Source organism: Sinocyclocheilus anshuiensis, unplaced genomic scaffold (genome assembly GCF_001515605.1).
Source record: "Sinocyclocheilus anshuiensis isolate Anshui unplaced genomic scaffold, SAMN03320099.WGS_v1.1 scaffold337, whole genome shotgun sequence".
In the NCBI taxonomy this organism is placed as follows: domain Eukaryota; kingdom Metazoa; phylum Chordata; class Actinopteri; order Cypriniformes; family Cyprinidae; genus Sinocyclocheilus; species Sinocyclocheilus anshuiensis.
The window spans coordinates 827,613-840,681 of record NW_015537968.1 but is presented as its reverse complement, the minus strand read 5'-3'; the positions used below and the strand labels follow the sequence as shown (position 1 = coordinate 840,681).

At 37.7% G+C, this 13,069-nt stretch overlaps 1 protein-coding gene across 4 annotated transcripts in view; it reads left to right on the top strand.

The window, feature by feature from the left end:
• Window positions 1–13,069, top strand: part of LOC107668338 (exocyst complex component 6B-like) — a 99,948-nt gene that overhangs the window by 17,200 nt on the left and 69,679 nt on the right. For 2 of the 4 annotated variants that reach the window (XM_016460191.1, XM_016460201.1), the window contains 2 exons: window positions 814–859; window positions 4,466–4,670. In XM_016460191.1, coding sequence (XP_016315677.1) covers window positions 814–859; window positions 4,466–4,670 — 251 coding nt within the window. Of the gene's footprint in view, window positions 1–813; window positions 860–1,233; window positions 1,280–4,465; window positions 4,671–13,069 lie in introns of all 4 variants that reach the window. The other 2 variants (XM_016460197.1, XM_016460183.1) reach the window with 1 other exon arrangement.

Sequence of the window (13,069 nt, the reverse complement as noted above, 5' to 3'; positions counted from 1 at the left end):
TATTATAAGATTATTATTGTAATATTATGTGCTTTGTACTGTACTGTTTTCTCGCCGGTGAATGAGACATGATGTAATCTGACAGCGTTGCATTCAACCCTCCACCAACGTCGTCTCTCATCATGTCGCTGGTTAGCATCTGCTCTGCCTGTGTGTGTTCATGTGTTTTGGAGGAGGCGTGGCTTTGGAGAGTGTTATGCAGGGAGGGTGGGATCTTGCTTTCAAAGCTAGCTTGCTATCGCTAGCCTCTCCGAAATTACCTACCCTACCTTTAATATTTCACCAAGGATGCATTAAATTGATAAAAAGTGGCAGTAAAGACATAATGTTACAATGTTAGATAATGTTAGAATAATTACAAAATATTTCTGTTTAAAATAAATGCTCTTCTTCATTGGAAATTCCTGAAAATTTTTTTCCACAAAATTAAGCAGCACAACTGTTTAAGAAGAAATGTTACTTGAGCACCAAATCAGCATAGCAGCATATTTCTGAAGGATCATGTGACACTGAAGACTGGACTAATGACTGCTGAAAATTCAGCTTTGCCATCACAGGAATAAATTAAATTTTTAAATAAAATAGAAAACAGTTATTTTATATTGTAATAATATTTCACAACATTGTTTTCACTGTATTTTCGATCAGAAAATGATCCAATGTAAAGCCTTGGTGAGCATAAGAGACTTTAAAACATCCTACCGACCCCAAACTTTTGAACTGTGGTGTGTGTTTTTTTGTAACTGCTTGAAAGCTCACATGCTGTGCTCTTGACTGTTTTTCCATAATTCCACATGTATGTTTTTCTTGCAGTGTTGGAGATGTACAGCAAACTGCAGGAGCAGATGAGAGCCAAACGGTATGACATCAGTGCACATGCCTTTTTTGTGTATGCTACAGATGAGCACTAGGTGGCACTAGAGATAAACTTATCAAGGTTGAACTTAAACACACAAGTGCAGTTCAGGGCCCAAAATATTTTAATACCTTTACTTAAAGTATATATTTGAGAGCAAGACATTCCCAGCTGGGAAAGAGAGAGCGAGGTGTTGATGATTTAAACAGATCACTGGACCACTGGAGAAAGCCTTGGTGAGCATAAGAGACTTTAAAACATCCTACCGACCCCAAACTTTTGAACTGTGGTGTGTGTTTTTTTGTAACTGCTTGAAAGCTCACATGCTGTGCTCTTGACTGTTTTTCCATAATTCCACATGTATGTTTTTCTTGCAGTGTTGGAGATGTACAGCAAACTGCAGGAGCAGATGAGAGCCAAACGGTATGACATCAGTGCACATGCCTTTTTTGTGTATGCTACAGATGAGCACTAGGTGGCACTAGAGATAAACTTATCAAGGTTGAACTTAAACACACAAGTGCAGTTCAGGGCCCAAAATATTTTAATACCTTTACTTAAAGTATATATTTGAGAGCAAGAGATTCCCAGCTGGGAAAGAGAGAGCGAGGTGTTGATGATTTAAACAGATCACTGGACCATTGGAGTATCTCATCCAGTCTGATGTGACTGAAGCAGTGACCAGACGGACAGAGAGAGAGTTTTTCAGATGTCTGTGATGTCCAAAGCAGCATTGGGCAGGTGTCAGAGACACAGAGGACACATTTGGATTGGATTTTCTTAGCTGTAGCAGCTGCAAACATCAAACCATCCCAAATCTCATCTTTCTTATATATGTTTTTATTTTGGTTTAGTTTTTATGGTCGAGGACAGTAGACATCTGACAGGGGGGTGGAGGGTGTGAAAGGGGGAACCGGGTGGAGATGATACAGGATTTTAACCTACATGATCCTCATGAGCACTCAGCTCTCATATACAAGCATGTTGCAACTCTCGGGGGCCATCTGTGAATAATGTGTGAGAGAGAAAAAAGATTTTACACAATATAATAGGACTGTTTAAAGTTAACTGTAAGAATAAATGTAATTTAAATCACTCTAGTAGTGGGTCGAAAAAAAATACATTTAATACAGAATAATTTCCAGATAAAATTAATAATTAGCTTCAGTACATCAATTTTTTATTAATTTGAATTGATTTAGCATTGAGTTTTGCATTTTCCTTAGAAAATAGAAGTAGGTTTTTTTAAAGGTGTAGTAGGAGATCATGGAAAATGCTAACTTTAGCCTGATAGCACTGAAAGCGAACGTCCCACCCTCCCTGCAATCGCCATCCAAAGCCACGCCCTCTGAATGCTTTTAAGCTCACAGACCAGAACACCAGAGACAACATTACAATAGGCTACATCAGCGGTTCCAAATTCCAATCCTCGCGCCCTCCTGCTCTGCAGATTTCATATGTATCTCTTATCACGTGCGACGTTTGTTCTATTCGACCGTGAGTGCCCTGGGAAGTGTACATCACCGGATATTCCGCCATGATTCCAGTTCGAAGCGAGCGTATATGTTCCATACAAAGGGCATTAAAGTGTGCGAGACGTGAATTTAATTAGTATTTATTTACAGAGGTATATTATATCACACTTCTCTAGTAAGTTTCGTCTGTGTGTGAAGACGCTGCGCAGCGCAAATCCGTGAATGAATGTTCTGAAGTGAAGTAAACTTCAACAGATTTCCCCTGCTTCCCTTGTACGAGGACTGGATTTGGGAACCGCTGGGCTACATCATGTGTCATTCACCCGGTGAGAAAACTTTATAGTACAGTTAGTAAAAGTACTACAATACCATGAAGGAAGATCGGGTTGTTGATGTTTGTCTGCCATTCTCGCTCTGTCTGCACAGTGTGCGTGAACGCGCTGATGACGTATCCTGTCTGCGCGAACAGGGTGTGCAGAGGTATGCTAATACATATGTTGACAGGCAGTTAGGAAAGCCAATTAAAACGCTCGGACCGAGCGTTTTGATTGGACGAACATTTCTTGGTCCTACGCCTTCCACAGAATATATAAATACAGATAAATACATTTAGACAACTTAACTTAATGATTGCTATCGGGATGTGAAGAGACTTTCAACCAGCATAACAAAAAAAATTTCTGAAGACAATCACCTATTACACCTTTAATACATAGAAAATATATTGTTGCCTTTATATTTTTAGAAGGAGTTCCCTCGCAAAGGGATCTAAAATTGTAAAAACCTCTGAAAAAGCTAGTCTACCAAAGTTGTGATTGAAAGTGCCACTCTAAAAGTTTTTGAAGCATTGATTTTGCTGTCTTGTCGTGTCCTCCGTGTGACCTGAGCATCAGCATTGGCCTGCAACTTTTCCATCCTTTTTGGTTTTTATTTATCTCTGCTCTCCGTGTTTCTCTGTCTCTCTCGTGTGCTTGGTTTTGCCATTAGCCTGGAGGTAGCGGCAAGGTCGGCCAAGAGAGACTCTCTCCCTGGCGTCGGGTCTGCTGTGTAATGTAGCGTGACTGTGATGCTGTATTGAGTGTGTGTGCATGTGCGATGAGCATAGCTCATCTCTGAGATCATCTTGATTAGGTTAAATTGTTATCATGCTGAGATCAAAGTCTTTAACCACAGGTTAAAAACGTACTGCATGTGCAAGGCTCAACAAAAAGGATGGCCTGGAGAGAGTTTTGGGTCGGTTTACATGACTGTCATTTGCCCTCTAGTGCAGTCTTATATTTGTTGGTCATGTACAATATGTGTATTGGATTGTTGTTATGTATTTAACTTTGTTTCTTGCGGACTTTGCTGATTTAAGTGTCACAAAGTTAAAATGATCTATAAATGGCTGAAAAAGTAATTGTAGAAATTGCAAGAGTAAATTGTAATAATCTTGGAAACCCCAGTTAGCATTAATAATACAATTGTAGAAGAAATAAAATATTAAAATATTTAAAAATAAAAAGTTTTAATATTAAAATATTTAATTAAAAGAATAATATAAAAAATCTAAATAATATATGTATATTATATATATTTTTCTAAAATATAAACTATATGAAAAACAATAAAAATAAAGCATAAAAAATGTAAAGTATTACAAAATTAAATGGCTGAAAAAGTAATTGTAGAAATTGCAAGAGTAAATTGTAATAATCTTGGAAACCCCAGTTAGCATTAATAATACAATTGTAGAAGAAATAAAATATTAAAATATTTAAAAATAAAAAGTTTTAATATTAAAATATTTAATGAAAATAATAATATAAAAAAATCGAAATAATATATGTATATTATATATATTTTTCTAAAATATAAACTATATGAAAAACAATAAAAATAAAGTATAAAAAATGTAAAGTATTACAAAATATTTAATGCATTTATATGAAAATGCTGCAATAAATATTATTATTTATGTACTAATTAAGAATTTCTTCATATAAAATATTTTTGTCACACAAAAAAGTTGTTGCTTTTTGGCCATTGAAAATCCTTATTGTCGAGCCCTGCATGTGAGCTCATTAATAGTGGGAAGGTTTCTGAAGTAGCAGATATATGCAATCTTTTCTGAGCCTGCCGTGTTCTACCCCAGATACTACCCAGCACTACGAACCCTGGAACAGTTGGAGGGGAGTTGTTTGCCTCAAGCGGGATCATATCGTTTCTGCGCCATCATGGCAGAGAATATCCCACGTCTGCGCACACACATCAGAGACGTCTCCATGTCTGACCTCAAAGACTTCCTGGAGAGCATCCGCAAGCATTCGGATAAGATCGGAGAGACTGCCATGAAACAGGTGTGTGTGCTTGTGTGTTAGAGAGAGTGAGTGCTCATGTCGGAGTAATGCCTCGAAGTGTATCAGAACTATTTGACAGCTGCCTCGTGTGCTCACATCTAACCTGACAGTCACAGCTGGGTTTCAACGTGAGGACTCTGTCCTTGTTCTTCAGTAGTTCAATGCTTTTTCCCCATTTTTCCTCTCATCTTATCTCTGACCATCTAGTCATCTAGTCTGGAGGAAAAAGAGCTACCAATCTGTTCTGAATCAAAGATCGTTTCAGGTCGATTTTGTTTATGCCAGAGGAATCGTGGAACACTGTGTATGGACACTACTTCAAGGACAGTGCACAGAGACACGGAGAAGACCCAGGGAGCGCATATGAGAGACATTGAGTGGATTTTTCATTGGAATGCAGAAAAATTCTCTGCTTTCTTTTACAGTTATTAGACCAAGATGGGGTGAGGAGTGCATTAGAATATGAAATGCCAAATAGACATTAAGATCTCCCAAGCACCATAAAAAGTCTGGCCTTGCTTTTTCCACTCTCTTTAACAAATCTTTATTTACTTTCTTCCTTGTCTTTCTTCACTGAGGAATAAAACTAATCATGGTAGATGTTATTGTGTGAAAGCACCATTGGTGGTGGTTTCCAAGGCAGGTAACACAATTGCACAAGTTAGGGGCATTTCCGTATCTATAAGTATTTCAATTTGCCACGTAACTCGTCCTGTGCTGTTTGTCCTACAGACATGAATGATACTTGAAATCTTGTGGCTTACTGAGAGGAGGTGAACTAATAATTTTCTAAGCTATCAATTTATATTTTTGTTTTGCAGGTGGTTAAAATGGGCAAAAACTCATAGAGTTACACTGGAGAGAGTGGGCCTCAGCACACTTCAAACAGGGTCCTTGAAATAACTTGAAATAATTTAAAATAAGACAAAACAAGCAATAAAATAAGCTAAATCACCTAAAAATCATGATATTTCTTATTTTAATTCACTTATTCATTTTTTTTCTTCTTTGAAGATCCAGGATTCTAACTGTCTAGAAAAACCTAGAAAACAGTGTTGATTTCTAGACCTAGAAAAGTGATATAAATTAATAAAATGTTTTTATTCCATGGGCATTTTTATACATTTTATGAATATACATTTTCCTAGTTATGCTAATTTCTATTTTGTCAAGTAGAAATTGTAAGTAAAAATAGAAACAAATAGTCACCTACATCTCGGATGCCCTGGGGGTAAGCAGATAAACATCACATTTTCATTTTTGGGTGAACTATCCCTGTAAGATGCACTCTATTTTGTTCTGTTGTATTTAGTCTCCTGTTCAAGTTTGAATCCTCATTATTGTTGTGACAAATATATACTGCTTCTGTGAAACAAGTAATTATATAATCATGTAGTTTTATATTTAAAGACAGATGTTATCCCCTCAGCTTTAATGCAGGAATGTAGTTTGTTGCTTTCTGAGACTAGTTTTGTAACTTACTTTTTTTCCTCAATAGAAGCTTCACTGTACTTTAATCACTTTAAATTATGAGTGGTGTGTAGCTTGAAAAGCTGGAGTTTCAAAGTAGCTTCCCCAACGCTGGTTTCTGGAAAGTTAATTTTGTCTCTGATGATGCTTGAAAGAAGAGGGCAAGTTGGAGAATTAAACAATATGTGTATTCATCTAGGTAGGCAGGACTGAGGTAGATGCGTATTCTACCAGCAGGTTTTAATGTATTCGCGTTCTGACATGAGCAAATGCATGTGGACACCATGAGTTGTAATCAGAGATCCCAGTTTGTTCTGTTGCTGGTCTGCTTCCAGTCGCCCCAGCCCAGCCTTTCGTTCCACTTTGTCCCCTCTCCTCATCAGCCTGCGCCCTGGTCCATAGTTTGAACAAACTGTTTGCTCCCGAACCTCCAGTACTTGGTGAGTTTCCACCTATCCAATCTGGATGGTAGCTGAATTTATATTATTTCAACATGCCTTATTACAGGCCTAAAACAGGAATATGAAGACAACAAGCAGGATTGCATGCTCGTATTCATCAAAAGTAGTTACTGTTAGCGTTAGCGAATCACTCTGTTGTTCACTAATTTACTCCTACAGTATATCCAAGTATAGTGAATACCACACAGTGCACTAAATAGACAGTGATTGACAGTAACGTAAATGTTTTCTATTTTGATGTGTTTTAAATATTTGTTTATTCATGTGATTTATTCCTTCCAGCAAAGCTGAATTTTCAGCAGGCATTACTCTAGTTTTCTGTGTCACATGGTTCTTCAGTAATCATTTTGATATGCTGATTTGGTGTTCAAGAAACACATCTCACTATGGGAAAATAAATATTTTGTAACAGTGTAAAAGTATTTACTGTCACTTCTCATCAATTTAATGCACCCATGCTGAATAAAATCTTACTGACCCCAGACTTTCGAACAGTAGTGAATGAAGTTCAGGTTCAAATAAAAAAAACACTTGTGTTTATTGCGATTCTTCAACCTGCCCACCACATTGGCCTCTAAGTGACTGGAGTTTGAGACCTCCTGGTGTAGTGGCTCATCTGTGTTCAGTATTGGGATTTATTGAAGGGATTAAGGGAGTAGAAAATAAGGGAATCACGTAATGGGGTGAAGGGTAGATTGCACAAGATGGAGTCAAATTGGGAACAATCTGTGAATATCCCACTTTTTTTTTATTATTATTTTTTTTATAAATTTCTACTGACCGCAACAAAACCCCACAGAGAGCCATGCAGATGCTTATTCATGTGATTTATTCCTTCCAGCAAAGCTGAATTTTCAGCAGGCATTACTCTAGTTTTCTGTGTCACATGGTTCTTCAGTAATCATTTTGATATGCTGATTTGGTGTTCAAGAAACACATCTCACTATGGGAAAATAAATATTTTGTAACAGTGTAAAAGTATTTACTGTCACTTCTCATCAATTTAATGCACCCATGCTGAATAAAATCTTACTGACCCCAGACTTTCGAACAGTAGTGAATGAAGTTCAGGTTCAAAAAAAAAAAACACCTGTGTTTATTGCGATTCTTCAACCTGCCCACCACATTGGCCTCTAAGTGACTGGAGTTTGAGACCTCCTGGTGTAGTGGCTCATCTGTGTTCAGTATTGGGATTTATTGAAGGGATTAAGGGAGTAGAAAATAAGGGAATCACGTAATGGGGTGAAGGGTAGATTGCACAAGATGGAGTCAAATTGGGAACAATCTGTGAATATCCCACTTTTTTTTTATTATTTTTTTTTTATAAATTTCTACTGACCGCAACAAAACCCCACAGAGAGCCATGCAGATGTGCAAATAAGTTCTTGTGCCATTTTAAACCTTTACATAAACTGTAAGGATTAATCCCAGAGTGTAATATTGGTTGGATGTAAGGTAGATGAGATTGCCAAACAGATAATGAAACACAATGGTCCTTGTGATTTTGGTTATGTATTTTCTTAGGTGCCCGTCCTACCCTTCCAGTGGCCTCTGGCGTAGAATAGCTAATTGTTCTGAACGTTGTTCAATCTCTTGAACCACCTGATTTGCAGCGTGCGCAACCACCCAGGCAAATGCACACCCTTACTTGTGTCAACATCACCATGTGGTGTCCTAACTATGCGCGGCTGTTCGGGTTCAAAATGTGGTTAACTGCTCTTCCTCCCACCCCAGCTTTCTTCATCATATCCCATCTTGGACTTCCATTTGACCCAAATTCTGCTCCCGCTGATGCGATCCATGTCTGACCTGGGCTTGGCCGCCGACTTCAGCTACTGCTCGAGTCTCTGAGATAAGCCTTGATCCAGGGCATGGCTGGAGCTGATCTTCGGCGAATCCCTTTTGGGAACATACTGTTTGAATTAATCGTTCTCCATTGGAGCCTGACTTTGTATTCCCTTGGTTTATCTTCTAATAAAAGAGAGAAGGGAAGTGTGTTTTAGTGGAAACTCGGTGGGAATTCAAGTATCTGCTTTAGTTGAGAACTTCCAATTTCAATCTACCTATTAGGTAGCTATTAGTTTAGTGCTTATCATACATTTCTTATTATGCCCAAATATAAAATTAGGTTGTTTTTTCCAGTTCAAAAGTTTGGGGCTAGTAAAAAATTGGTTAGAATTTTTTATGTTTTTGAAAAAAGTCTCTTATGCTGACCAAGGCTGCATTTATTTGATGAAAAATAGTACAAAACAGTAAAATTGTGAATTATTTTTACAACTTAAAACAACTTTTCTGTTATAGCAATGTTCTAAAAAAACCTCTTGAGTTCAACCTAACAACCACATGCCAACACCCTGGCATTGTGTCAAGGAGTTTTACATCACTTACTTTTTTCTTCAGAAAATGTAAACATTTTTCAGTCTTATTTCTTGGCTTGTAAACCAGCAGAACACTCTTTATTTGATGTCAAGAACACTCCAAAGAGAAAGGAAAAATTGAAATCGCATCATATGACCCCTTTAAACCAAAATTCAAACTCCAGTAACCTTTGAACAAAGTGGCAGTCCAGCCGGCACTTGCCAAAGCCTCGCATTCCTCCTATTAATGTTTGTTTTCTCGCATATCTTTGAGTCCTGTAAGATTTGTCGTCTTGGCGCGCGTTCACGTGCGTGTGTGTTTTGGCTGTAACCCGGCACGTGCTGATTAGAGCAAAGCTATGGAGTCGTTCCTCAAAAGTAAACCAAGTGAACGATAAATCAAGCTCTAATGTCACCTTGCACAAGCTTTCTGTTAACTCCGAGAATCAGTCTGTAACACTCTTTTATTCTTGATTGCTGACACAGACGCTGGCTCCTGGTTCTGACCTGCGACTTCTCCTCGCAAACAGATGTGACTGCTCTGCTTACATGTTGGCGCTCATTGTGGCCTATTTGCAGCTTCAGTAGTGGTTTCTGCTGTTAAATACAGGAGGGTGCCGTCGCTCTTTTTCCTTTTTTGTGGGTTTCTGCTCCAGTGGTTTTGTGGTGGAGTGACGTTTGGAGACATTCTGACTGTAGAAGCTAGAGAAGAATGGATCCGTTGCTCTTTGCTGACTGATGAAGAACAGAGCTCCTTTTCCTCCCATCATTTATATTTCTCTTCTGTTCAGGGGTTTTACTTTTTCTTTTTTGACTTTTTGACTTCTTAGTCATTTTTGCCCATCCATCACCGCATATGGTCACACATTGTTAGTGTAGTGTGGAGAAATACTTGGAAGTTTCCACGTTCTTTAGGCTGATGTCACAAGACAGATGGCATCACTACTACCACCAAATACCTTTGGGCAATAAATCGGTTATTTCAGGGTAAGACCCTCAACCTCAAGAGGATCCACTTCCCTTTCCACAGCAGAGATGACTTCTCTTGAGCTTTGGATGGCTCTCCTTCCCTCCTCCCTGCTCCATTCTTCCATCCTCAACTCCAGAGGAGCGAGTAAGCGCGCAAGCGAACCACTAATAACAGAAGCCTGTTTGTCTAGGGGCTCTGTGATCCAGACTTGCAGACTGGTTCCTATTCCACTGGAAATTAGGCCCAGTCTCCGAGCCTGTGATTGTTTTAATTCCACTAACAAATTATCTGAAAATAAATATATTGGGAGATCCAGTGCAGTAATAATGGCTCCATTGTAAGCTGTTGAGCACAGAGAGTCTGTGTATGTGTGTGGACTGGAGGATATAGAAGTGGTTATTCAAAGATTGTTATAGACTTCAAGTTTGAATTTGAATCTTCCTTTTCTTTTTAATCTTTTTCCCCCATGTCCCTTTTGTTCTTTTAGTCACTTTCAGCCCATTTCTATTCCAGTTTTGTTTTGTTTTACTCCGTATTACATCTGTAGGAACACATCCAAACATTTAAATGACAAATGTTTCCACTAACTTCAGAATGACTCCTAAAATACTCACTTTGTCTTCTGCTTTGTGTTGGTTAGAGATTGGTTATATCTGCTTGTTTGGAAATCATCACTTTGTCAGGCAACATTGTTTTCCACAGACAATTATGAAAATTCAAAACTCTGGACAGGACTATTAGAAAATCCATGCAAATGTTCATGAGTACTGAGACTCATTGCTCATTGTACTGAGACTGTACTTAACATCTTTTATGCAGAAATGGACTATACAGCCCATGAAGCATTGCAGATGACCCATTTGAATAAAAAGACGACCGTCATTTAAAGTATAAAATGTGATCTGTTTGATGTAGTGAAGCAATTGAAAATGAAATTAAAATTTTCATTTCGCTTAAAACCAAAAATAAAGTTTGGCTAATTAAATTTGGGTAATTGAACTTGATATTCTGTTTAGGGTGTCGTATTCTCAGGTTACAAATTAAACCAGTTGTAGTTCTTTGGCAGCGAGCCAACTCTGAATTATTTTAGCTGACAGGTTTTCTTGTTCTGGCTTATACACAATGTGCATGAAATTGACGATTACATGGTCAAAAAGCATCTTTAGAGAAGCCCTAATTAAATGTCATTGTTTAGGACAATTGTTACAGCCCTCCAAAACAATTTTGTCTGAAACGGAAAATTCTTTCTAATGATTTTATTTTATTTTATTTTTTTGCTCCTTCAACCAAATATTTTCAGTTGCTGAAATGCTGGTGCATCACTAGCCTGAGGTTAATTGATGGATTGGTTAAACTTTATTTTCCACTTATATGGAAATTTGTCTTTGTCTTTTCATATACACACAGTATATAACAAAGTTATGGTAAAAATGACAATACATGCAGTATAAAAAAATAAATACAAATATATAATTTGTTTGAGATTGTACGTCTTTTGCAGTGCTTCAGGGAAGTTGGAGTTTGCAGCAGAGTGAAACTGAAGTTCTACAGAAGGGAAAGAATTTTTGCAGCGTTTGTTTCTTTCTTTTTGTTTGCCATCACATACCCCATCACTCTGACGCAAATGCTCTGACAACTGGAACACACTCTTAAAAATAAAGGTGCTTCAAAAGGTTCTTCAAGCGATGCCATAGAAGAACCAGTTTTGGTTCCAGAAAGAACCATTCAGTCAAAGGTTCTTTAAAGAACCATTTCTTTCTTACCTTTTTATAATCTGAAGAACCTTCTTTCGCCACAAAGAACCTTTTGTGAAACCGAAAGGTTCTTCAGATGTTAAAGGTTCTTTATGGAACCATTTAGACCAAAAGGTTCTTCTATGGCATCGTGAAGCACCTTTATTTTTAAGAGTGCATGCTGCATTTATGGTTTGTAAGTAGAATGTAGAATTATTGGGAAAAAAATGATGCTCAGAGACCACCCCTGCAACACCATACAAACCAAAACATTGAAATATGTGAGCTGTATGAACAATAATGGATGTGAACGTTCGGTTGAAATGTTCACAACTCTTGATGAAGTTAATGAAGCCCTTTAATTCTGATGCTCTTAACGGGAAGGAATTCTGAGTTGCGAAGGTCTCTTCATGTGCCACCATCCGATACACCCTTGCTATGACGCACATGACTCTACTCGAGATTAGAAGAGGACTAGAACTTCAGACATGTCTAAAGAAATAAATGGAGCACAATTTATACAATGACAACACTCAATCTTTATGTAGTCCAATTAGTGCATTAAGACCTTCTCGTTCTCAAGAAGAATAATCGGAATAAACAGTATTGTCTTGACTCCTTTTTGTGGAACCGCCGAGCAGCTACAACATCCACCTTGCATCCTATTGTCGCTGCTTGGTTTATATTCTGTTGTTCTCATGGCGCTGAGGTTTCCTCACCATTCACGTTTTCTATAAAGAGGCCCTTTTTTGCTTCAAGAGCCCTCCAACCCCGAATCTTGCTCCTCACCAAATAACTTGAGGAGTCTGTAAGGAGAAAGTTGCGTGAGCATTGACCTCAGTCATGACGTCAGACGGTGTTTATTAAAGAATAGTGTTCTATTGAGGAAAACTCATTTAAACTCTTACGTTTTGCATATGGGAAGTCCTTATTCACAGGTGCCTTTCCCTTTGTTGCCACTAATGGGAAAGACGTGCTTTGTCAGTATGTAGTACAATATCGCTACTTGGAATGTCATAGGGAAAATGATCGACATAAGCTCAGACTTTGTTCTTATTGAGTGCATGTGGGATTGTGCAGTTAGTGAATACTAAAGTTCTTTTTCTCTCTCTCTTTCTTTTTTTCCCCTTGGTTTATTGGATTGATAATATATAATATTTCATTGTTATATAATTAAGTGTTGTTTGCACTTTAAAGTTGTTTGCAGAAATGAGTATTATAATGAGGGAAAAAAAACTGTTTGATATTCAGTGCTGCTTGAAAGTTGGTGAACCCTTCCGAATTTTCTATATTTCTGCATAAATATGACCCAAAAGATCATCAGATTTTCACGCAAATCCTGAAAGTTGACAAAGAAAATCCAATCAAACAAATGAGACAAAAATATATACTTTGTCATTTATTTATT